Source organism: Ilyonectria robusta, assembly GCF_021365365.1.
Source record: "Ilyonectria robusta strain PMI_751 chromosome Unknown BGZ61scaffold_85, whole genome shotgun sequence".
NCBI lineage: Eukaryota > Fungi > Ascomycota > Sordariomycetes > Hypocreales > Nectriaceae > Ilyonectria > Ilyonectria robusta.
This window is the reverse complement of record NW_025764519.1, coordinates 17,486-41,991: the sequence shown is the minus strand read 5'-3', so window position 1 is coordinate 41,991 and position 24,506 is coordinate 17,486. Positions and strand designations below refer to the sequence as shown.

At 52.5% G+C, this 24,506-nt stretch overlaps 12 protein-coding genes across 12 annotated transcripts; 7 read left to right on the top strand and 5 right to left on the bottom strand.

The window, feature by feature from the left end:
* Positions 1–2,889: 2,889 nt before the first annotated feature.
* BGZ61DRAFT_468971 (DHS-like NAD/FAD-binding domain-containing protein) lies at positions 2,890–3,880 on the top strand (the record flags this gene model as incomplete). The annotated part of the gene is made up of 1 exon (XM_046247916.1): positions 2,890–3,880. A coding segment is annotated over one exon (618 nt), but the record flags the coding sequence as incomplete, so codon positions are not given.
* BGZ61DRAFT_230914 (uncharacterized protein) lies at positions 3,747–5,022 on the top strand. Its single transcript, XM_046238218.1, has 3 exons — positions 3,747–4,011; positions 4,061–4,392; positions 4,685–5,022. The coding sequence occupies exons 1-3, from the start codon at positions 3,896–3,898 to the stop codon at positions 4,783–4,785; spliced, it is 549 nt and encodes a 182-aa protein (XP_046093624.1). The 5' UTR covers positions 3,747–3,895; the 3' UTR covers positions 4,786–5,022.
* On the top strand, positions 4,511–5,441 carry BGZ61DRAFT_230909 (uncharacterized protein). The gene has a single exon (XM_046238217.1). It carries the CDS (start codon positions 4,773–4,775, stop codon positions 5,250–5,252), a length of 480 nt encoding a protein of 159 aa, XP_046093623.1. The 5' UTR covers positions 4,511–4,772; the 3' UTR covers positions 5,253–5,441.
* BGZ61DRAFT_230908 (P-loop containing nucleoside triphosphate hydrolase protein) lies at positions 5,442–7,343 on the bottom strand. The gene is made up of 2 exons (XM_046238216.1): positions 6,983–7,343; positions 5,442–6,932 (listed from the first exon to the last, which is right to left on the bottom strand). The coding sequence occupies exons 1-2, from the start codon at positions 7,212–7,214 to the stop codon at positions 5,632–5,634; spliced, it is 1,533 nt and encodes a 510-aa protein (XP_046093622.1). The 5' UTR covers positions 7,215–7,343; the 3' UTR covers positions 5,442–5,631.
* A 2,909-nt stretch (positions 7,344–10,252) lies between these two features.
* Positions 10,253–10,796, bottom strand: BGZ61DRAFT_468963 (uncharacterized protein). The gene has a single exon (XM_046247915.1). It carries the CDS (start codon positions 10,595–10,597, stop codon positions 10,436–10,438), a length of 162 nt encoding a protein of 53 aa, XP_046093621.1. The 5' UTR covers positions 10,598–10,796; the 3' UTR covers positions 10,253–10,435.
* Positions 10,784–12,440, top strand: BGZ61DRAFT_230506 (uncharacterized protein). The gene is made up of 5 exons (XM_046238214.1): positions 10,784–10,988; positions 11,057–11,289; positions 11,346–11,672; positions 11,758–12,070; positions 12,429–12,440. The coding sequence occupies exons 1-4, from the start codon at positions 10,969–10,971 to the stop codon at positions 11,979–11,981; spliced, it is 804 nt and encodes a 267-aa protein (XP_046093620.1). The 5' UTR covers positions 10,784–10,968; the 3' UTR covers positions 11,982–12,070; positions 12,429–12,440.
* On the bottom strand, positions 11,997–12,765 carry BGZ61DRAFT_500926 (uncharacterized protein; the record flags this gene model as incomplete). Its single annotated transcript, XM_046251631.1, has 3 exons — positions 11,997–12,192; positions 12,245–12,540; positions 12,601–12,765. 3 exons carry the CDS (start codon positions 12,763–12,765, stop codon positions 11,997–11,999), a joined length of 657 nt encoding a protein of 218 aa, XP_046093619.1.
* Positions 12,766–13,479: 714 nt separating this feature from the next.
* Positions 13,480–14,335, top strand: BGZ61DRAFT_435956 (uncharacterized protein). Its single transcript, XM_046244007.1, has 2 exons — positions 13,480–13,816; positions 13,869–14,335. The coding sequence occupies exon 2, from the start codon at positions 13,877–13,879 to the stop codon at positions 14,297–14,299; it is 423 nt and encodes a 140-aa protein (XP_046093618.1). The 5' UTR covers positions 13,480–13,816; positions 13,869–13,876; the 3' UTR covers positions 14,300–14,335.
* A 225-nt stretch (positions 14,336–14,560) lies between these two features.
* BGZ61DRAFT_524561 (uncharacterized protein) lies at positions 14,561–18,372 on the bottom strand (the record flags this gene model as incomplete). The annotated part of the gene is made up of 5 exons (XM_046252655.1): positions 18,319–18,372; positions 18,163–18,237; positions 16,744–18,051; positions 16,497–16,618; positions 14,561–16,424 (listed from the first exon to the last, which is right to left on the bottom strand). Exons 1-5 carry the CDS (start codon positions 18,319–18,321, stop codon positions 14,561–14,563), a joined length of 3,372 nt encoding a protein of 1,123 aa, XP_046093617.1. The 5' UTR covers positions 18,322–18,372.
* On the top strand, positions 18,097–20,334 carry BGZ61DRAFT_230659 (uncharacterized protein). Its single transcript, XM_046238215.1, has 3 exons — positions 18,097–18,237; positions 18,319–19,869; positions 19,944–20,334. The coding sequence occupies exons 2-3, from the start codon at positions 18,516–18,518 to the stop codon at positions 19,976–19,978; spliced, it is 1,389 nt and encodes a 462-aa protein (XP_046093616.1). The 5' UTR covers positions 18,097–18,237; positions 18,319–18,515; the 3' UTR covers positions 19,979–20,334.
* Positions 20,335–21,724: 1,390 nt separating this feature from the next.
* BGZ61DRAFT_468935 (uncharacterized protein) lies at positions 21,725–23,022 on the top strand. The gene has a single exon (XM_046247914.1). It carries the CDS (start codon positions 22,105–22,107, stop codon positions 22,786–22,788), a length of 684 nt encoding a protein of 227 aa, XP_046093615.1. The 5' UTR covers positions 21,725–22,104; the 3' UTR covers positions 22,789–23,022.
* A 1,016-nt stretch (positions 23,023–24,038) lies between these two features.
* Positions 24,039–24,443, bottom strand: BGZ61DRAFT_541995 (uncharacterized protein; the record flags this gene model as incomplete). The annotated part of the gene is made up of 2 exons (XM_046255120.1): positions 24,039–24,205; positions 24,257–24,443. 2 exons carry the CDS (start codon positions 24,441–24,443, stop codon positions 24,039–24,041), a joined length of 354 nt encoding a protein of 117 aa, XP_046093614.1.
* Between the last annotated feature and the right edge of the window lie 63 nt (positions 24,444–24,506).

Here is a 24,506-nt window from a genome sequence, read left to right as displayed (position 1 = left end):
ATGTGACTGACAAGTGATCATACAGGATTGTTGAAGGGCTACGGATCCGCTGACGGCTGAGTTCTGCCAGACTGTCCGAATGCTCCACGGAAAGGCCACGTACCTGGTGTGTGATTCCTTGATGATCTTCCCCCAATGCTGAATCTCGTCATAGATGGTGAGAACGACTTGCATGGTTCATGGTCCTCTTTAACCTTAACGCAAGAGGGGTCTGTCTAGTGGAATGAGCGTGACAACAGTGCATGGACGAGAACTACCGAATGATACACCACGAGCCTACGGAACATGGTAACAGAGGCTATTGACCTCAGTAAATGCCGCAAGATCACATCTCCACCACTCTGCATCACGATACACCTCCCATGCAAGGATCAACGAAACCTGGATGTAGGCTTAAGGGGGCGGGGGCGTTGCTGAAAATAGAAGGACACGCAGCCAGGTTGATCTCTATTTATACGTCTGGTATCTCCCAAATGTTCTATCGTGACTGAAAAATAGCTGTATTATTATGACCTTAACTTTTATCACGATGAGTCTCACACATTTTGTATCGACCGCGTTGACCACGGCATTCGTCCTCAATGCCGCAGCGAATTTATCAACATCTATCAAGGTCATCCTGCGATATCGAAACACTCAACGGAGCCGTCGAGGGACAGGCTCAGTTTCCGTGATCCATCCATCTTTATCTACAAGATATCCTCGTGCATTCACAGCGGTGGTTCTGACGCACTGCGCGATCGCTACCGGACTCGCACTTGCATTCGCAGTTCTGATGCAAGAACGTGGAGATCCTTGGTCTATATACCTGAGCTCTTCCATTATCGTTTCCAGCATGATTAGAGAAGTAAGTGCATATCCTGGTCCTGGTTCAATTCTAACGATCGAAAGTGCTTGTGTGTTGGCGGTTCTTGGAGCCCAGGACAGTGTGCATTTGCTCCGTGGCCCCTCGCATTTCTCCTGGCAACCACTGGGGTGCCATTTCTCGTCAGCACCATACTAAATTCCCGAAGTGCAGTGTTCAATGAACTCTCAGCAGCATCAGCTATTACTTTCCGGTGCTGGATGGTGTTAGAGTGGATGCTCATTGCATCGTGCACTTCACGTCAGTTTACGAAAATCAAGACCGTCATGCTGATTGAAACTTTGGCCCTGATGGCCAGTGCTATGGCTTTGAGAACGGAATCAGCGACAAGCAGGCACTTGGTACGTACTGAGCTTCTAGCCTAGACTAAACTTACATTGGTAGATTCTTTCGAATGCTTTTGGAGCCCAAGACTTTCTCGTGTGCCTTGTACCGGTTGTTGAAAAGTTATGGTGTTTCAGACGGAGACCCAACCCCGACTTACTACCACGACTCCTGCAAAGGACAAGGCCTAGAGCATCCTCACCAGGGGCATCGAGCCAAATCCAACTTCGGGACATGTCCATCACAAGCTAGTCAGAGGCGAAATAAAGCACGCAGTCACGAATGATAATGGGAAGGGTCAGCATAGCTTTGAACTTTGTGGGCCAGTGAGGGTAAAGGGGTTTGACGCCAAAGTATGCTGGGATTGTGGGAGGGAAGTTATTTGATAGCCAAATAAGACCTTCCACTCTTTGGAAAGACACACCTCAGTGACCATGACCGCGTCATGATCTGGCTTGAGGATGGGATGCCAACGCTACCCAGAGGCACCTACGTCGGTGATCCGCGTCCCAGAAATCGACGTCGTTGTGCCGTCGCCCAAGGGGGGCCGCGTAAGATGGGCGGACTACTTGCTCAATACTATCCAAGCTTATTGGTCTTCACCCTGCTCGTCGCCATGTTGTGCAAGCACCTCGAACAGCTGCGCGCTCTGGGCCTCGGAGTTGGTCCGCCAGTCCCCCAGCCGTCTGGAGTACTTAAACCCCTTCCTGCCCCCTCTCCTCTTCTCCTCCTTTCTCATCCTCGTCCACCGACCGAGCGACCCTCGACAAGCAACGACCGACCACCCACCACTCACCCTAGCCAGCGGCACCACCACCGCAATGGCCTCTGAACGCCAGGTACGCACCGTTGTGACTTGGAGAGCCTGGTGCTGACAGTCTCAGCTTGACCATGTCGACCTCGAAAGTGGATGGCTTCAAGTCCCCATCGAAAACGACCAGCTCCGACCTTACATCACCACCAAGGTCCAAGCCAATGCATCAGTTCTTCCGCCTCAACGCCTCACCTGCTTTCACTTTTCCAACAACCTCCTGGGAAAGCTCGCGAAGCGCGCCGACGCTGTCAACGCCTTTCTCGCATACTCAAGAGGCCAACTTGCTCTCGCACCATGCACCAACTGTCACGAGAGCTATAACCGTGATGGCAGCGCCATGCCCTTCCCGGATTGCGTCTTTCTCCCGACCTACTGGGGCTTCGCTTGTGCCTCTTGCATCGCACGCCACCGTGTTATTGAGTGCTCTTTCAACATCCTTCGCACCGAGTACCTCGATCGATTTTGGGAGAAGGTCCAGGTCGCGATTGATGACCTTGGCCTAGCGGCTTTGAGATGGCTGGAACGAGGACATCCGCTGTCGACCTTCGATCCGCACCGTCCTCAAACCATCTGGCAATGTTGTCGACATTCGGGAAGCGATCTCGCCCACGAGTTGGCACAGCCCGTACAGGAGCCCTCCTTTGTGTTCCCGCCCGACACCCCTAACGCGAGACTCCCGAATGGTGGACCGGATGTTTCCGTATCCAGCCGTTCCCATCTGGGAGACCTGAAACTCTTGAACAAAAAGCTTTGCGCCAAGAAAAACATCATTATCATCAGCGGCGCCGGCATCTCGACCAACGCAGGCAGTAAGTCCCGCTTCCATTCCACTGTCAGCAGCCCCTTTGAACTGAACTGAACAGTCCCCGACTATTGGAGCTCCTCCCGCTCAAAGAAATCCAGCCGCATCGTATACGACGCGTCGGCCTATTCTGCACTGGAGTCGGCCGATACGCTGCACGCCGATGTCTTGCAGAAGTTGCGGTCTGGCCGAAAAGCCCCGTTCACCCCATTCGATACCTTCGCCGAGCGCCTGGCTCAGTCTGATCATCTTCGATACCATTACACCCAGAACATCGATTGTCGCCAAACTAGGCTCCCTTATCTCTCCCAGAGGACAGTGTGGCTCCATGGCCGGGCGGACACACTAGTCTGCCACCTAAGACCTTCACACACTATACGGGTTACTCCACGGTCCTTCCCACGATGGGTTCTGGCCCCCTGCCCTTTGTGTAAGAAAGAGCAGAGGAAGCGGGTCATGACACGCAAGCGAAGGCGAGCTGTGGGATTTCTCCGACCAAGTGTTCTTCTCTACGGAGAAAATTGTCCTGGCGAAGACGAGATCACGGCCGCATTCAACCGCGACCTGACACAGCCCATCGACGCCGTCCTAATCGTCGGGACAAGGTTGTCAATTCCTTCGCTAGCGAATTTCACTGAGCGTCTCTGTAAGGTGGTGAGGGCAAAAAGTCCGGACAATCTGGTCATATGGGTGAGCAAGGAGTCACCAAAGCTTGGGGAGGGCTTCCAGTCTCTCATCAGCTTTGAGTATCTCGGAGACTGTGACGATTTCGTTTCGATGATGTCTATATAGATGGAGTCTTTGTAATGATTAACTCTCTGCCTACCGAACCCTTGCAAATTGTTGAAGGAAGCCCACGGCCGCCTACGGCGGCTGTGGCCTCAGGCAGCCGGGACCTCATACAGGCTCCAATTCCCTCGCCTAGCTAGCTAGTGATGATAAACAAGGCACACATCGTTGACCTCTTAACACAAATCAATCGTCTGAGGTGGCATACGCCTTCAAAATCCGCGGGAACGGCGGCGAGGTTTATCCGATCGCGCAGGAAAGGTGTCACGTGCAATAGAACGTTCCAGAACCGGCAAGTGACATGCTGTTCACTCCCTACTCGTTTGAACCAGTCAACGCAATCAGGCAACCGAAAGCTCATCCCAGTTGCTTGGGCTCTTGGGGAAAAATCCTAGCTGGCGAAATTTCGCTGGAGGGGTCTACTCTGGGGCCTCGAAAAATCCCGGCTGGGCAAATTTCGCTGGAGGGGTCTACTCTGGGGCCTCGAAAAATCCCAGCTGGGGAAATTTCGCTGGAGGGGTCTACTCGAGGGTATCGAAAAATCCTCGTCTGGGAAATTTCGCTGGCGGTGTCTACTCGAGGACCTCGAAAAATCCCAGCTTGGGACCCACTGTGTACGCTTTTGGCCCCCTTCCAACCGTCTCGCTCATACTAGTCCCGGTTTTTCGGCGTCCCAGTCCATTCGTACTGCGACATTCCCCGTACCGGTCCTGCATTTCCCGTGTACTGGTACGGTTTGTCCCGGTACGGTCAGTACTGGTCCCACCGCTCCGACGTACCAGTCCAATTTGCGTACCAGTAAGTCCTTGTGCACCTACCCGTACGCGTTTTGTACCTGTCCACCCGTACCGGGACAGTTTCCATACTGGTCCCCTAATCTGATAGGACCAGTCTATCCGTACCAGTACGCTTCCTGTACTGGTCCTGTCAATTCGCTGTACCGGTCGCGTAAGCGAATCATGTCACCGCTATTGCCCTTGTCAATTAGACAAGCAGGATCACTACCACTGTACCCACTGTCGAATGAACTTCAACAGCGAAGCCGGCGTTATCAGTCACCTGGAGAGCCTGCTAATTCACCCGGTTCTAGGAGGTTCAGGAACAGATTTGATTCGCTTAGTCGAAGAGACGGTTTACCCAGATAGGCCCTGGCAAACTTTGGCGGGTAGTGCTGTTCGATGTTCTCTCTGAACATCGAACAGCCCCAGTTATCTCGCATGAGATGTCGGAGAGCAGCCAATCATATAGATCGCTGGGGCTGTGAAAGGTTCGAGAAGGTTCGATGCCTGAGTCACATGATGACTCCACCAATGACGTACGCCAACTCCGATGCGTACCCAGGTTCCTGCATCGGCAGATCGGCTAAGGCGGGAGTTCGCATACTTGGCATACGCAGATCTACGGAGGCGATGCGCTGCTCACGTTGTTCGAGAGAAGCAAGACCAGGAGGAAGTGGTGCCTTTTTGTATCTTGCGAGGCGGGTTTCCGTTTCACTCTTATTCAAGAGTGGCAAAGCAGGATCATGGGATCTAAGTTGGAGTAGACAGGGACATTACCAACTCATGGGGCTATCGGGACCAGTCCTGGTGCAGCTTGCCACGACCAATGTCGATGACAGGCGGTCGACCACGGCAGAACCGCTCCACAGCGACCAATGAGGATTGAATGAATGAAATTTATTCCGCCCGGGAGGACAAACCCCATAGGGCTAGGACGCTAGGCTATTTCCTTCTTGCCTTACTTCTGACAGGCCTGTTTGAAGGCCAACCCCTCTACAAGTGTTCAGCCTCAGCAGCGGAAGTCCAAAACAGAAGGGAATCATCAAATTAGGCGGTTTGAATTAAAGTAAAATGTTCAATATATATCCGCGTTTGGATGTTACAAATATATCTTCCGAGCATGGAATAGGTGGTTTGGCAGAACAGAATGACAGGTTGTTATCACGTGAAAACAAATACATTGACTGTCTGATCTCCTGAACTCAGTCCAGGCGATATTGGCTAATTACATGTGCTACACATGGTAAGGAATGATTCTTTAGCACCAAAAGTTCCAAAACTTCAAAAACCAAAGGAGATGTTGCTCATGGTTGGCGGACGCTTTATCCCTTCTAGACATAGCATCATCACAAGAGCCAGCCCCTTTGCTCCTCTTTTCTTGCAAAGTACGCGCTACCCAGTCTTCCACATTCTCCAGAGCGCAGCTGGGAGAGTCCCTGTACTGTACGAGGAAGGACAAGATCTCGGCCGGGCTGAACTCGTGCTCTGGCACCTTAGCGGCAAATTCATCCGCAAATCGTTCAACCATCAATTGATCTTTAGTTCGCCTCTCTGTGTTCAATCCAACTTCGTTTGGCTGCTCAAACACGAGACGGTATATTTGAGTGGATAAGTCCCTGTCGACAAGTTGGAACTTGACCTCCCTGTCAACACGCCCAGGTCGAATGAGCGCGTCATCTAACTTCTCGATATGATTCGTTGTCATGATGAGCAGCCGACCCTCTTGGGAGGCCACACCGTCGATAGCATTGAGCAGCCCCGACAGCGTCACTGAATTCGTGTCCGCGGATTTTCCCCTTTCGCTGGCAATCTCACCACCAGCATCACGAGAATGTGTCGCACCAGCGGCATCAATATCCTCCAGCAGGACGACGCATTGTGGAGGGAGCTTGGCGAACAGGTCCTCGAGCGTTCGGTCATTGACAGTCGATACGCTGACGGCGTAGATATCTAGACCAAAGCGACCAGCCACGGACAAGCTCAAGCTAGACTTTCCAGTTCCAGGAGGACCGTGTAACAAGTAGCCTCGTCGATAAGGCATGGATCGCGTAGAGTACCATTGTCGAGTTCGCAGATTAAGGAAATCCTCAACGTCTTTGATGAATGATTGTTTTTGCGCGTCACCTAGGATGACGGTCGACAGCGGTCTGGCGTCTACCGCTGTCGCTCGCTCCCAACGGTCGTTGCGGTGTTTGAAAACAGCCGTCTTGTTCTTGATGAGATTGAGATATTCATCTCGACACTCAATCAAGAAATTCTTCAGTGCCGTGGAAGATCGTCCCAGGCACGTAATGGAGATTTCTTCCTCCTTATGAAAGCCGACATCCCTCAGCGAGGTCCGATATGAGAGGAAGGTATTGTTGTAACGGAAGATGAAGCTGCCATACCAAGGCGAGAAGCTGAGCGCTTTCTTGGCCTCGCCTGTATGGCCTTCTCGGCCTCTTTGCTTCTTGACTCGTGCAATGGAGGATCGAGCGGCGTTATCAAGACTTCGAGAGGAGACCCGCTCCAGAACCATGTTGTACGTTTCGTCAGAGCGTTGCACATACACGGTGGATGCTTATAATACGTTAGGATGAGCTGTTGTGGATTGAAGTGGAATGACTGACTAAAATGGTCTTCGAGCAATACCCTCAACTTATGGGTATAAGTGCCGAAGAAGGCAAGCAACCCAAAAAGGCACATCAGGTGAGCATAGCTGCTAAGGTCTCCAGCTAGAAGCTGTTGAATGGTGCTTGAAATGTGGGAGAACCCCGGGAAGAAGATGTCCAAGATGGACATTTGTTGGAATGGGGTCTCTTGGACGAGAGGAGGGCTGGTGTTGCTGGATGGTGTCATCATTGGGAACTTCCTGGTGTTAAGGAAAGGCAGTGCAAGTTAAATGTGGAAAGTTGAAGTAGAGAGCAAAGCAGGATCGAGAGGCAATGTTAAAAGGTTGGGGCTGCACGCTGAATGTAAAGCTGAGTGAAGATGTCCTTCCTTCGAGGAGAGCATCTGGCATTCTTATACTTTTCAACGGCCCAGCTTCGGATCACCTTTGGACCGCACAGCGTGCCGAAGAGAGCAACGTTTATCATAACCCCAGCCAAACCCCCCACACTCCATCTGACAAGCTGATGGAATTCAAACCGGGCTGCTGTGCATTAGGCCGAGTTCGATTATCCCCACAAGGAGGCGTTGCCGATGGTTACGCAACCCGTATCATGCACGTTCATGGCACGCATACACGCTAGTGACTTTTTGCAACCAACACGGATGATCATCACGGCTCTCCAGCATGCATATTCACTGTTCTACGTGTCTCCAATCATCAGAGACGAGCACCGGGCCGCGACGCATGGGTCTGCGCGCGCAAAGTGATACCGGCCATGTCTTGCATTAGACTTGATGTTAGGTCACTCCCGGATGGGTTTTCCGGGTACCTCTCATGTGCCGTGCCATGTATCCTTCAGCGGACAAGAGCAATTTACATGCCGTAGTGGGAATACCCATGGTTTAATAATAGCGGCCAGTTCCAAGGAGGAAGTCAGAGGTAGTGGAAATTGATCACAGTGGCACCATCAGGAAGTAGGATGGATTTATGGATTAGATAATGCAGCCACTGCCTATTCTTCAGTCTGCCTTGCTATAACCTTCCACCGTTTCGTCCGTGGCGAAGGTTCTGCTAGTGAAGATACCAGAGTCTACATCTCCACCCCCCCTCCACTTCCGCCTCCATTCACAACGGTCGTCGGCTTCTATCCGTTGTTCTTCCATTGTGAACTTTTACTCAACACTGGAGAGTGGTTTGCCAGCCATATAGTGTGCTTTCATGTCGATGAGCCTATTCAAAGAATATTTAGTGACATGTAATGCCTTGCTATGATGTCACTTACCCGAAGTTCCAGGCACGGGCTCCGTTTGCTCTCCTGTGATCAAACTGTCCGTCGAAACGTCGGAAATGTTTGGCGGCGGTGATGGCGCTGGTGGTTTCGGCGAGGCTTCTTTTTGAGACATGGCAAGGGAAGTCATGTGTGAATGATAAACAAGGAATGCCGATAGTCAACTTGGGCCTTGTCAACAATTTGAGCTGGCAGCCCCAGTAGTATTGGTCAAGTGTGACTAGACGCTCAAGAATAGCAAGATGGAATAAAAGTGCCACTTGAGAAGGGTCAGATCACGACAGGCTTGAGCCAAGTGGCGAGAAAGACAAACAAGATTGGAATACTAAGGTGGACCGGAGTTCAAACTGGTGAATTTAGGATCTTCTCTTCAATTTGGACGGGCTGCAAAGCCTCTTATAGCCGATGAGAGCTCAAGAGGCCTCTGGCTTTGGGCAAACCCGGTGTATCTCAGGGGTTCTCAAGAAGCAGCCTACTTCACAGACAACCCAGCTATCTGCAGGTGCGATGGAACGGCAAAGACCGATCGGTTGCAGGATGAACAGCACGACAACGCCAGCCGGGCCACCGTATGTGGCCCCCCGCTTGTTCTGTTCTAGTCTACCTGCGGTGTGGTTGCGTGTCGTCCTCAGCCCGGTTTGCATCATAGGCCGAGGATAAGCTAACCAGCTATTAGATTCAACTCAATGTCCTCCATCTTTAACCACCAGACGCGGACTGTTTGCTCAGCCTGGAATTTCAGTTCGTTTATGCAAGTGATCGGAGGCGTCCCCACGGCCGCCAGGACTACAGGGTGGTGTTGGCCAAATGTGACATGCACTTTCCCTGAGAATATCAGCCCGGACCAAAGTAGTCACATACGTCTGTCCAATTGGGACATAGATTCCGTTCCTCAACCCCTACCGCACGCTATCGACAGCTCATGCATTAGCCATTGATCGATGATCTGTGATGATATACGGTCAGAGTCGACCATGCATAGGCGACCACACTCGAACAACGGACGACTATCCCGGTGAGGTTGTTGGTCGACATCTCACCCTTGGTCGCCCCATGCAGTACGAATTGGTCTCATTGAGGTCGATTCTATCTGCAGCAAGACGCGGTCATGGAGAAACGAGCTGCAAAGAACCATCAACCTTTATGCCATCAAATGCAGTTCGCACACCTATTTTGTCCTAGTCTAACTTTCACGTGGTTGCGCGTCTCGGCCAAGCTGCAGCACAGACGCCGCCGCGTGTATTGCAATCGCTTCCTGTTGGACGATCTCGCACGATTGCCATGCAGGCCAGGGTGAACTCCAGCGGACGAGGGAACTTCACAGTTAGAACGGTTGCTCAAACTTCCAAAGGAGACCTAGTTGGTTGCGTTAGAGCGCTTACAGCAAGGCACTGCAACCCCCCCCTCGTACGTGAACCATCGTCCCACCCGTCACGCTAAGATGAGGAACATTGGCACTCCGAGCCGCTATACCTTAGTTGACATGGCTTTTTCCTACTTTAGATCAGACACTTCGTGACCATATTCTCTCAGCCGTCCCCTTAGGCTCAACCGATCGATCGCTTATACTGAGAATGGGTACTTGTAATTTCAGATAACCACACACTGCACCAATACAAATAGCGCTACGTGCTATGCCAGAGTTTAATTCATCTCAATGCCTTAATTCGGTTGTAGGTCGGTGACTGGACAGCAGCGAACCACTCGGCTGCATCGGAAGTGCTATTGCCCAAGCCCCGCCAAGTAAGTCGCAAATTTGGAGTTCAAGCAGCCCACGACAGCGTGGACAGCCATGACGAGGACAGCCCCCCGATGCGTGGACAGCCCCCCGATGCGTGGACAGCCCCCCGATGCGTGGACAGCCCCCCGATGCGTGGACAGCCCCCCGATGCGTGGACAGCCCCCCGATGCGTGGACAGCCCCCCGATGCGTGGACAGCCCCCCGATGCGTGGACAGCCCCCCGATGCGTGGACAGCCCCCCGATGCGTGGACAGCCCCCCGGTGCGTGGACAGCCCCCCGACAACCCAGAGTCGCGTGGCCTAATGTGATTCGTTAGTGACGTAATTGATGGTGTGATCAGGGAGCAAGTGACGGTTCACATGTCACGTTGGCGACGCAAACGGCGGGAGAAAACGTTCGTTAAACGGTCAAGATCCAACATCCCATTGTCAACACCTAACTAGATGCAAAAGTAAAGTGAACATCTCTGGGCAATATACATGTTCGGGCCCCCAAATCCCCTAAGAGCGTAAATATGGCGTTCATAATAGCTTGAGTGGCAAGAGGAAAGGCCGCGAGAAGTGCTAGGATGCTCACCTTCAACCTCCCGAGAGAACATCATAGGGTTCTACTTCTTTGGGTCATGGCCACAGGTAGGACATGTGGTACCTGAAATGCCTTCACCACCACAAAGTTCGCACTTCGACATTTATGAAATAGTCTTGCGGTGAAAAGAATTCGATATGAATGTTGATCGCAGCAGTTCCAAAAAGCGTACTGAGCTCACGAGCTTTAAAATAACGGAAGCGCGACGTATGATTAGGAACCTTTAAGACATGACTCAACGAGGCTTTTAATGACCTCACATGAGCGCCATGTGCAAAGCCGAAACTCGGCACGGATTATCGTATTTTCCGTATCCAAAGACAAGTTGCCCCTCCAACCCTTCGCCCTTTCGTGACGGGTTCGTTCTTCCACAACAAAGATGAGATCATGACGAACAATCACAACCGGTGCGCCTGCTCTGCGTCATTCCCGTCAACCGAATTGCTAGCAGACCACCTAGCTGAGATTCGAGTAGGTGCTATGCCCGCAGCTGGACCTCAACTGACTTGACGCAGTCCCAAGAACGCTACCACGCTACTCAATTAGAGCGATGTCGCAGACACTTGGTTAGCGACGACTCGATCGACGAAGAACATGTCGAAGCGCCTCGCGACCCCAATCCCGAATCCAAAATTTGTCCGTTTCCGAATTGTAAGCGAACGAAGCTGTTTGCCACGAATTACAAACTCTGGCGTCACGCTGCGCAACGTGAATATCGTCCTCTGTCTGTGCAATTGCAGCGGTCAGTAACGCGTTGAATACAGACGTCAGGTGTGGGGAAGTATGCGTGATTTGTTTCAAGCCATTCGAGTTCGCAAGCGAGATCATCCGACATTGCGAGGAAAATCACAGGACCGAGTCTGGCAGAAAAGCCACATATATGAAGGAAACGTTAGAGGAAGTTTCACGTCGCGTGACTTCTGAGTTGTACGCTGCAAAGGCTGCCTTCATGGAGAGGTCCATCCTCGGCTCGAAGAGCGAGAGCAAAAAGAGGACTCGAGATGAGGCAAGCATGGACAGTGAAGGGTCAGAAGCTCAGGGGGAAAAGTCCGATGCGCTGACTGCACAAGACTCACAATGTCACACTACTGGTATTGTCTCCCATCCGATACACCAGCTGTCCTAACAAAAAGCCAGAAGATGCGAGCGCATTGCCTCCCTTACCAATGAATGCAGGCTTCCCATCGATAATGCCTGCCTCTGAAGTCATCGGACCCCAAGGCAGTGACGAGTTGCATAACAGCTCGGCCCAGCTGGTTTACTACCATCCGATACAAGAGAGTACTATGGTCGATCCTTACAACGCTCGTCTCTTGCAGATGGTCAGCTCTGTTCCGTGTCCGGCTGATTTCGACTGGGCGGAGACCGGAGGGTGGGGCGATTCGAGAAACGTAATATGAGTGAGACACGATGATTCACGCGCTTGTATCTTTGATAGCAAAGTTCAGCCTGATCTTGGGTGTTTCCATCTTGACGGCCAGACGGACGAGCTCGGGGGAATTTGCGAGAAGGATCTTCGGCCAGCCGGAGAGGGCATCCTCTACCGCAAAAAGGAACGTTATTGCGTATCCCTTCATTATTTCGGCGTACGTTCGAGCATCTCGGATAATTCTAATGTTGGATTAGCCACCTTCACCGTAACTTGCAGAGGGGGTTAGCTGACAGGCCTCCCGATTGGAACTTCTTCGACTCGACAATGCAGCCCGCCTTTTCAAGTTCAAGTCGAGTGGTCTCGTGCAAGGATCGGATGCCATCCGTCGTGGGTAGACCATGCAAATGCGAACCGTGCCAGATCTCAACCTCAGATTCCTTGCAGAATTGTTGGACGACAAGAACACGTAGGCCAGCCTGTTTGCCACCCCTCCTGAAGCACTCGATATGGCCGGGCTGAGCACTGTATCGAAGCCAGTGTCCGAGGCTGCACTCGCCGAGGGAGGATTCGACAACGACTCGAATACGCTAGAAATCATGGCAGACGTCAGTGAAGTGATGCAAATTAAACCCCGCGGAGCTTCTTACCTCGTCTTCGAGGATGTGTTCCTTGCAATACTTGAGTCCAAATGGTGTCAGGTACGGAAAGTCCCTCCTCTCCATCTCCAAAACAATATCACCCACTGTCGCATCCTCTAGGTCGACGAACCCTTCATCGAGAAGGACTCGTTGCGCCGTCTCGGGGGAGAACATCGTTAGCTCCGCGAAGTGCTGCAAGACTTGCGGGTTCTCTCTCTCGACGGATTCGAGCTTCTCGGTCTGGGCAGAAAGTTGTAAACAGATCTTTAGCCCCTCCTGAGTACTCTGCTTCTCCTCCAGCATAGCCAGCCATACAGGGTCCTCTCCAACAGAGCGCTCGGCTCCAGAAGCAGTCAAGTCTTGTACTCTTTCCTCCAGCCGTTTCATGTGCTCTTGTAGATCGTTCGTCGTATCGCGTATTAAGTCCTTATATTCTTCGAGCGCGTTGGGCGTTACCGAGGTAATCGCACGCCTGTAAAAGTCTCTCCGATCAGTCGATTGCATAAATACAAGCCTGGAGTTGGTGTTTGAGGAGGTGTGATGATGGTCGGTGCCGGCGATACTTTCCAACTGGCTGCAGCGGAGTTTTTTTTTCCGAGTTTCACATTTAGCCGAACATTAGCCACAATGTGTCACCGTTTTCTATCAACACCGTTTTTTATCTCACCAAAAACCGTTTTTATCCATCACGTCGGTGCCCCACTACAGATTGCAAAGAACATTGTCGCCGTGTCACACGGCGGGGCGAAGCCGCAATCCAACATGAGGCAATGAACGGGTCTGGATCCAGGCCAATGACCAGTAAGATGACCGACTAACTGATCTGTCAGCAGGTAACTGCCAACAGCCAACAGAAATCACGCTTGAGGGAAAAAGGAAAGCGGGGTACACATCATCTGATCTAAGCTCAAGTATTTCTACCTGTCGCATCACTACGATCTCCCTGTGCAGTAACTCCCAATACTTGAATGAGGGCCGGGTTGATGGCTGGAGGTCAACCGGCGCTACTGTCTGGTGAATGCAAGCCATGTCAACCTGCGTCGAATATTGGAGCTATGGCACTGGTCCGCGATGCGCTGGTTGACCATGGCACAACCTTGCTCGTCTTCGAATATGTTTATATGAGCAAGCTTCCGGCGGTCGAGCCGGTGATGGGCTATTGACCAGCGCCGATTATCCTACGAGGAGAGCTAAACCTCCCTAAACGGTCCCAATAATCCAACAGGTATTCTCTTCCACGTGATGCTTCTCTATGCTCAGCATTTGACAAATTTAAGCAGGTGCCATGTCTGCCAGCTCGGGGCTGCGTGGTACGTGCAGTGTTTGCTCACACATGTACAATGAGCATAACCGATACCGATGTACCGGGAGGGACAAAAAGAAAGTTGACAAAAAAAAACACCAGTGGGTGCAATGTACCGCAAGATGGTATGTATGCCAACAGGGTAACCATGCGTTCATGGGGGACCGAAAGAATGCCTACTTGGTCTGCCATGATTGTAAGTCCCATCCTGGTGGGGGACCTGATGGAACGGGGCCCGAGGGCTCATATGCGACGGCCGACGATGCTCAGACCTACGATGTCGGCGAAGAAGAACAGTGGCAGTGGGACTCCACATACCAACGCTACTACTATGTGGATGCCTATGGAAACACTGTCTGGGCCGACGATCAGGGGCAGTCGTCATCATCAAACTGGCAGCAGTAGTATCAGAGCGAGAGTTAGATTCAGATGCTGAAAGATTGTTGATTTTTCTATCTAATGAAGATCTAAAAGGGTCGTCAGTGGCTTCGGTCATCCCTAACCCTCAAACTCCAATGGCCTTAATGGTCTCCAACCGTCTGGCTGACCCTTTAACCTCTTACATCCGGCGGTCATGACCTCACGATGGCCTCGTAGTCTGACAAATGGGACCGACCGGCTGAACCCTTTTTTCGTGATATCTTTACTTATGTGCTTAGCTCGCCCTCACTTCACATTTATGACCCATTCCTTGACGTTGGCGAGGATGCTACCAGAGGAACCGTGACAAACATCAGAGCTTGAATCAGCTTCGTTGTCCTCACACATTTCTAGGTCCGCCAGTGCGTCGACCCAAGGATGTGAATATATGTCTTTTCCGCTGACCTCCATCTCTGTAGCAACCCATCGAAATATGTCGCCAACCGCCTTCTCCGAGGCTCTGTGATTGGGGGTATATCCTAGTGTCGGTGGGCAGCCCTTGAGCAAGCCCAAGTGCGATTCACCTGCGAAACGCAGCAAACTTTCCTGTTCCCCAGGACTCTCATCCACGACCTCAGTCCCGTTATCCAGGAGCCAAATCCATCGAGCATACACCCAGTGGTGCCTCTCACAGTTGATGTGGGTGCGTACTCGGATTTCTAGTTCCTCGACACCCATCGAACCAAATGGCGGCCAAGGACACATAGGGGGATTTTGAAACGGAGTGCCCTCCGGCTCAACATCCCAGCACTCATGACGTAGTCGCCATACGTCTTTTCGACTAACCAGATCGCCCGCTTGTACGTAAGGCCCTGACTCGTAGAGGTCCATGAACGACTGGGGAGAACCCGTCCATGCAGCAACTTCCGGTAGCGGCCTTGAAGGCACAGGAGTATGCAATGATTGCAGAAAGGGGATGATGGCAAGGATTGTTTTCGTGTGTCCACAAGCGGCTATGCCGTACCATAAGGCTGCGATATTTGGCCGGCGGAGCGCAAGAATATGACCTAACATCTCGAGGTTGCCTTCGTCAATCAACGGTTTGACCACCTCGATGATTGGATCACACCAGGGGCTGACCACATTGCAATCCACCCCCGGTTCCCAAAAGATGGACCAAAGCGCCGACGACAGGAAGACGGGGTTTGAGCTGAGAGTCATGTAGTGAGATAGATTGCTGTACTCTTGATCAATGATCGAAGGAGAGGTTAATGGCGCATCTTGTCCGACAAGGGATGGCTTTGGTAGGTTTACCATCGAGTAGGTCTCGTTGTGGAGCGGCAGTGTCAGAGCCATTGCAAGCGCTAGCTGAGCTTGACTTTCTAGGTTGTACATGCGAGCGAATCTAGAAAGAAAGCGCACTGCCTGCGAGCTGGATGGCGGGCCGGAATGCGGCGATTTCGATGCCGTAATTTGGGCTGCAACTCGGAATTTGATGTTGCCCGTGTATGCAATGGCCCACACCGGCTGACGACTTGCTGAGTGCCATCCCTGGCCCGGCGAGAGGAGAGACACCCACCAACGAAATTCCTCTTCGCAAACGGTTCCAATGTCTACTGTGAGCCATTGCTTGTCCCAATGATGTCCATTCCCAGGCACCTCAAATAGGTTGTGTGGGTAGCGCATTGGGATACGCTGTTTCTCGAGTAAAGTCGCGCAAAGAATGTATGCCCAACCAAAGAACAGAAAAGCGACACCATTTGACCTGCTGTCTGAATAGGAAAAGTGGCTGTGTGTTGATATCGTGCAAAGTGTCGGTTGGAGCCTTGTAAGGCCCCATCGCCGTTCTCCCTCTGTTCTGGCTTTGGAGGGGGAGACACATCCGTTGGGCTTCATTTCCCATGTCGCCTGTCCAGCGATATTATTTATGCCTTGTAAATTGTCTGGCATTGCGGGTAGTCCGTTCGTCAGGCGGGAGAAGTTGACAGTATCGCGCTGCAAGCACATCGAGCTGGCTTGTCTAGACAAGCATTGCCAGAGTTGTTGGCTGCTCGCGAAGATCCGGTCAATTTGGTCCCCGGACGGAATAATGCAGCCTTCCTGTTGTCCCTGGTGTATAGAGCCGTGACTTGTGAGAGTCGTCGTTGAGGTTGCGGTGCTTGATGACATCCTGAAAATTGTGATTGCTTGGAGAAGTGCTCCAGTGGGTTGAAGGCCGTTTTAAGCTGCGCCGGAAAATTACCCCACTCCAAAGATGAGATATTCCAGCGAGCCCGCGAGTGTCCAGACAGTGTGGCGCTCAACCTCAGACGGTGGTAGGCAGAAGGGCTCTAACGCGGAAAGGAGGTAATCGGCTTGGGATACCTTAAGGTAAAAGAGTATAAGACCCAAGGGCAAAGAAAGACGGAGTGGCGAGTGGCGAGGGAGTCCGGGCCCAGCGACCCGCCCCTTGCCCACTAATCCGGGACAGGTCTTGACGATCGTCCTACGCGTGCCACACTCCAGCCGCCCGCATAGTAGTGAGCAACCCAACGCGTCCACGACGCGCTATGCCCCACAGCAGCGCTCGGAGACCGCTGGCCCCGGACATCGACGGGAGCAAGCGCCACCACAGAACTGATTATTGTGCTCATTTTCACTGGTGCACATGAGTTTCGCTGTCCAGCCGCGGCTTCGTCAAAACAAGTTTTTACTTTCGAGCACCCGGTCTCAGACCGATGAGTATCAAGTTCAGGAAATGAATTCATTGAGGTGTCGTTATAGTGAATGCATATCCAGAACAGCACCCAGAAGAATGACTCGAGGTAGTGCATGAAGGAATGCTGCTCGTTGCCTAGCAGTGCCCCGATCGCCATGAACGCCCTTGTGCCTGTCTTTCCCTTGGCCCCCGAGGCACCCTCTCGTTGTGTTCTGATAGCAAGGTCGAGGTCAATCAAGAAGGCTCGCCGGGAAGGCTTCTCGTCGTCTTCATTCATCATAAGATTGCTGATGGAGATGTCTCTGTGGAGAAAGCCAGCCTTGCCAACGTGTCTTTGTTGCGTAGGTTGCGATACCTGCGTCTCTGGACATACCACAGATGCAGTAGGCTCTGCATCTGGTTCGTCGCTATGTTGTCGCTTGTCGGCATCCCCTCGCATGTCTGACACTCTGCCTTGCACTTGTGTTTCGCTCGAACTGATGTCCCTCGATTCGCCCGCTGAACGACCGGCCGGGTTCGGTGTTGGAGAAGGGCTGTCGTCATCTTCATTATCGTCGTCGCTGGATTGCTTTGTTTCATTTTCGAGAGGCAAGCATTGCGAACGCGTTCGAATTCGATTGCCTTTCCCTCGCGCTTTTCGGCGTCTGGTTGTTCTAGAAGCTGGTCTTGAGCTGAGGGAGACTTGTTCCATCGATTCGGAAAGGGACTCGTCGGTAATTCCAAGGTTGGTGTGACTCTCGAATGTCACTGTTCCGTTGAGACCGAGGTGACTCCTCAGGGTTGGGTCGGCGTACGTAGCGTCCATGAGCTTCTGAACTGCGTTCTCCACGACGTCCCGCTCGCCATTTCGGAGACTAATCTCGCTGCTAATCGGATGGAGCAGTGGTTTCACGTATTCCAGTTGGTGTCGAGATGGAAAGGCGGATCGGGAAGTGAATGAGGGACTGAAAGAAAGGTTGGCCCAAACTTTCTCTTGCTCTCTTGCAAATGCATCCCACGGGATGATTCGACGAGGGTAGATGCGGCCGGTCGGATTGGTCGTGTCCCCTTGGGTCGTGAGAGAACGGTCGGTCACCACGTCGATAGCGAGGCGGAGCGTCTAACACCTTGCCTCTTATAGTTAGTACCACAGGCTCGGTGGAAGGTGTCAGGCACCCAATGCACAAATAGCCTGGAGTCAGAAAGCAGCAACCCGGTCCTGTAAACTTACTACGTAGATCCCGAAACACTGAAACGGCTGGTATCCGCCTGGCGCCATCTCTCGCACCCAAAGGAAACTGACCAGGTACATATCCCCGCCTAGAGGATTGATGCGGACTTTCCAACCTCCCCGTTCCGAATCGAGCGGCTAATGGTTGGCTGATAGCATCCCGGGGAAACGAGCCGCCGACCCGCATGTAATGCACGAAACGATTCCTCTCCAACCGATCAGCCTTTCCGCCACAACCCCAACTGCTTCGTGCAGCGCCAGCTCAAACACGGACCACACGGCGACCTTCACAGCGACCTAAATATCCACCCCAACTTCCCCTCTCGATATCAGCTCTCAACGATGGGTCACTCATGGCGGGACCGCAATATCGAAAACGACAGCGCGCCAACGAGCCCTCGCAGCAAGACACGAAGCGTAAAAAAAGGCAACGCGCTGACGAGCCTGCGCAAGACGACCATCAGAGAAAGAGGCCTAGACCGGCAGTTGAACATCCCAACCCTTGGCAGTATCCGCCCGAGTTCTGGGACAGATTGTCCAAGGTCCCTCTCATCCACAGCGCCGTAGAAGAACTCGAAAGGCGCACCTGTACTCGACCTTCCTATCCTGCGCCTCCAACAAGGTTTGCCCAAGACGTTACGCCCACTGCCGTTAGAGAGCTTGCACAATTTGCGAGACACGGTGGTCCGGACTTACGTGATCTTCGAGGGTATCCTCCCGCGACAAGCAACAAACAACCCGCCGGCGCCATGAGCTCCTCCTCACGAAGCCGAGCGACCAAGTCGACCGATCCAACAACTCTCCCAATAACCTCAGGCACGACCACGACCAAGAAGTCAACAACCCCTTATAACCGCGGCTTTGAACAGCATTTGACCGACCATACTATCCACCCGACTTGGAAATCACGAAAGCCAGACTTAGAGTACACAAGGGCGGCACTAGCAGCCCCACGGCCGTCACTCTCGCCCTCGAAGTTCTCTGGCAAGGCATTTGAGACCTCTCAGGACAGCAATGCTCAGGCCAAGGATGAGGACGATGTGAAGGCATATGTAGTTCCGACCATCATCGGCGCAAGGCAAACAGATCACCCGTCCGCCATGAACACGCTATTCGGGAATCTCGACCCGCTTACGGACGGTACTCTAGCCCCGGCGAATCCGGACCTTTACTACGGTGCGTATCCTGAAGAACTCGACCGATCGATCCGCGATGAGCTTGCTGGCCACATCACCCCGTCAACCATGGTGGACAAGCCGATGGCGCCGAATTTCTTCCTGGAAGTCAAAGGCCCAGATGGCAGTGCAGCTGTGGCAACACGACAAGCTCGCTACGACGGCGCAATCGGATCTCGCGGTATACACAGTCTGCAGAGCTACGGCATGGAGGAGCCACAGTACGACGGCCAGGCCTACACCTTCAGCTCAACATACCACGATGGTTACCTCAAGCTGTACGCCCACCACATCACGGCGCCGACGATCGAGGGAGGACGGCCTGAGTATCATATGACCCAGCTTAGGTCATTTGGTATGACGGACACTCGTGAAACGTTTATCCAGGGAGCCACCGCATTCAGGAATGCCAGGGACTTGGCGAAACGACACCGGGACAGCTTCATCGAAGCGGCGAACGCTAGAGCCCCCCAACTAAGAACGGCAGTCCCGGAAGAACCCCTCGAGGCATATGAGGAAGCCTCAAGCCCTCATAAGTTGCCCGGATCTGTGGATCCCTCAGACTACGTTGCTTTGCAGGATGCTGATGATGCACTCCAGCAGCACATTGCCGACGCCAGCCATTACTCGGAAAACAATAGCGAGGAGACTCCTATTCCCCACTATCTCTACGCGGATGCCGATTCACAAGAGCCAAGCCAGGAATTGGAAGTGCTGGGCTTTGATGACCCAAGTTTTGCGTCGAGCTTCACTTCAAGCTTCAGCACCGCCAAGCGCCCTAGGCAATCACTCAGTCCGCCCTCCAATTCGAGAAGGAGTCGGTCGTCCAAGAGTCAGAAGCGGCCGAATACAGCTCGACGAACTGCTGAGTCATCCACATCCGCTACAGGGTCGGTGCGGCCGGGTTCAAGCGAGTCCCATTGGGTAGAGACGTATGGGCGCAACGGAAAGGTATACTTTACGATTGCAGAGGGCAAGGAAGTCAAGACCGACACCAAGGACTGGATGGAAGAGACAGCGGCAGATGGAACCCAATGCTTCTATTGGCAAAGCCCCGTGTCAGGACAGGCATTTTGGGCGACCGAGTTACCAAAGGAGACGAAGAAGAAGGGCCGTCGACGCTGAGAGGAAATTTGATCACCCTGACAAAGTTAACAAGGGGCTATAGTCCAGTTCTTGTATGCACGGCTGCGCCAGTCTGAGCGAGCTGGTCCGACACAACGAACAACCTGCTAACATTACATCCTACTAGCATTACTCCCTTGACGATTTCGCGAGCGTTAAGAATCTTATGTTTACCATCTAAAATTCCTTGCCTGAGCTGGCGGTGGTATTCCTCACCACCATGAGCCATGCGAGGGCCGTCGGCCAGCCCGGCTCGCGCTCAAATTGGACCGTTTACCAAGCTTCCTGTTAGCGCAAGGTCACCACGTTTGGTTGCTGGCACACATACTAGTGCATCTGAGCTAGGCTCTTTGTTCTGGAATAAGTTGTGCTGGAGCAAGTATGCAGGAACAAGTCTACAGGAACAAGTCTGCCAGCACCACAAATCCTTGCACATGCGTGCTAACCCACAATCTGCTTTAGCATAAATGGGCTAGCACAAATCTATTCTGGCACATGAGTGCCAGCACAGTTCCCTACCGTTTGCGCTTCCACCATGAACTTGCTCTGCCTACCAAAGATAGCCTACCTCTCAGCTATTCATTTCTCTCTCCGCTAAATTTGCACAAACGTGATGAAACAGATGACATCATCAGAGCCTCTTCCTTCTATTAAGGCCAGATTGCTAGCGCACGTCTGCGCACGAGATCTCATGCCTACGCACACCTGCTTGCGACTTCGGCCGCCCACGCGAATCTGCGAAGGCAGATTGCTGCTCACGTGCACTCGCACACGCTTCAACCCCCGCGGGAAATATTGATTGGACAAGGCTGCGCGTACGCTGAACCACCCAAGGTTTTGGGGCGCGCCACCAGAGTTGCACTCGTGAATTGCATTACACAAGAACCCTCCGTACACAAAAACCCAGTTGGCCTAAACTAAGCATCAGTTCATGCAATGCTCCCATACAGCTAGCTTCCCATGCAATGGTAAATGCTGAATCGAGAGCCAGAGCGACAATATGTAAGCCCAAGTCCACTGTAAGCTCCTCAGTAATTTGTGCTGAAGCGGGGCAAGTGCTGGCCTGAGGCAATGACGAAGACTCTAGAAACGGACCAAGGCCGGACTCGTGTCCAAGTGGTACAGTACTTGGGGTACATAGAGATACATACTAGGAGCCAAAAGTGGACGAAAAAGCTGACAGTCTACGGCTTCGCTTATTGACCATCAGCAAGTAGAAAGTACTTTAATGTGCCCCCATGTACACAGAATCCACAAATGGACATACAGCCGCTACAGTAGTCTGTCAGGATCACGACTAGACCCGAGTAATTTCCTGCGGGGATTATCATTCGTGACCCTGGTCAGCAGGATCACGACATATGATCCAAGTGTACTCCGTAATTGCTGAGGATACAGCCGAATCGTTCGGTAGGGCTTGTTCCTGTGTAAGGCATATGGTCATATCCAATGACACAATGGAGCAGAGCAAAAAAGTGAAGCAGACCATCGAATCTTCAACAACGCGAGGGATCTACAGCAGCACAAGAACAGCACTCCAAACCATACAAGAGTGTATGAGAATGAACGATATACTCGACCTTTACCTCCGCGCCCGGCATACGCAGAATTAGGCCTGGCTGTGGAATCAGATACAGACGATATGGACGACGCTGACGACACCAGCGACGCCGACGCCGACACTGCTCAGTTCCTAGTCGGCTTTGAATCAATACCTGTAGAGGATTTCTGGGACCCGGCAGAAATCTCCGATTTCAGCGACGAGGTCTTCTTCGGCTACTATCAAACTCGAGGTTTCCCGCATGGCTTTGGGGCAGCAACTCCACAGTCGACGACCGATAACGCTGCCGACATTGGCGCTGATCCGATCAATCATACTGATGCTACACACAACCGGGCAGCCGATCTCGTCTTAGACATCGAATCATTAACCGTGACCGACCCTGTACCAACGAATGTTTCTTCAAACGAGCCCGTACCAACGAATGGTTCTGCAGATGCGCCCGACTCTGCTGACGTCTTGGACAGCAAAGACGCTTCCTCTGTGTCATCCATACTTGAGAAGCAGTTGAAGGCTGAAAGGGAGAAGAACAAAGCTCTGGAAAAGGAATTGAGCTCAACACAGGAAGCGCTGAAGAAGGAAAAGTTGTACCGACAATGCGGTATGTGCTATGAAAGGCCTACCAACACTGTCACGAAATGCGGCCATATTTTTTGCGGCGAATGCGTTACAAGCTGGCAGAGGGAGCACCCTCAACCTTTTCAGACTCCATGTCCAATGCGTAGGAAACCAATGGGGAAAACGATAAGGATATTTACGGAATAGGAGTCTATTTGGGGTGCGCAACAAGAATCAGATTGTTTGTAACAAGTTGCAATTTGGCACAAAGCATGGGGACATTAAGAGAATAGGGTTTGACTTGATAGTGATGCATCATGCAACCATTTCATTATATACCGAAGCGGCCACAACTGTGTAGGATTCAATCAATCAATAGAGCAGAGTAATTGAGCTTCTGTGCTTGCATACTGTACTAGAGGTGGGTCCTGGAGTTCTGCCGTGTCAGACCGCCTGTAGTGGGGAGGTGTAGGGTGACGAGATTAGTGATTCTGCTACTCGGCAACCACCACAAAGCACTAGCGCCCCGCCAGTTCGGAGTAGAGCCCGTTGCTGCGAAAGCACGGAGGAGCTACGGGGAGGTGCAACTGGCTGTCTCCTTGCTCGACGGCGACACCCGGAAGCCGGTCATCATCGCGGACGGTGATGTGCCATCGCAATGGGGCAGCAACGGCTTCTTGTCCTTCCGCGCGACTACTACGGTGCCGATGTAGGAACGCCACTCCGAGGGCGCAAACCCGGATTCATGGTCGATGTTGAGATACGTGATCATTTGGTTGTCGAGGTCGGCCCGGTTTGCAGACTGAGTGCCGACACGGTCGCGGACCGAGTTGGTGTGTATTACACACAGGGAAATTGATGATATTGAGGGGGCCAAATAGGCTAGTTGTATTGATGATGATTACAGCGTTATGACTGTTGTTCTTGACTGCTTGACTGCTTGTGTGTTGCGTTGTCTGTGTTCGTCATGTCTGCCCTTCCGGGCCCCCAGAGGGTTCAGTATCAGTTTATTAACATGGATCACAGTCTAAGCTCGGTGGTAAGTCAATGACCGTTTACGTCAATATAACACTGTGACGCTGCCTAAGGCGAACCACAGCTCAGCTGCAGGAGCGAATCAAAATCGCAGCCGGTCTAGAACGTGGCCTCGTTTAAAACACCAGCAGCACCGGCCGGATGCATACGGCAGTCGCTATTATCACTTTGGTGTATGCTATCTATGCACAAGTTCGCACGGAGCTGGTAGCCGAGAGTAACATACAAGATACACGTTAGAGCGCGATATTGTCGCGATATATTCGAATGAACACGATGGGGCAACAGCCGTTCTCTCGGCCAGGCTAACGCAGGCATATGTGACACCAGATTTCAGATCATCGCCCCACGACGAGCCAAACCAAGAGCTAGCGACTGCTGTCCTGGTATCTTAGCTCGCCCACATGTCCACTTCCCCCACGTTAGCTCTGCGGCCCGAAATTGAAGTTGACGGTCCCTCCCGTCGTGTGGGTTCCCGGGATGACGTATTGGCCTGAGATGGGCCCGTGGAAAACCGGTCCTTGCGGGGCACTGGCTGCTCGGTCCTGCTGAGGTGTGCTGGCCGTGGGACTGTTGCGGCTCCCGGTGTCTTCACTGCCATCAGCCCTGTTCGCAAACATCAGAGACAAACTGCACTCACCGTCACCCGCAGACGCATTCGGAGCTTTGTCAGTTTGGATATAGCCTTCTAGAATTGCCTTACACGCCGAGGCCGCTGTCGCTGCTGCGAAACTCTGCCATCCCTTGTACTTGTGACAGTCCGCATAGTCGCACACTCCCTTGACCACAATGCAAGGAACCTCGTCCCAGACCCCAGCGCCCTCCATCTCGAACGCAATCACGCCTGCTTCCCTCGAGAGCCTGTCCCGGTCCGCAGCTGACTTTATTAC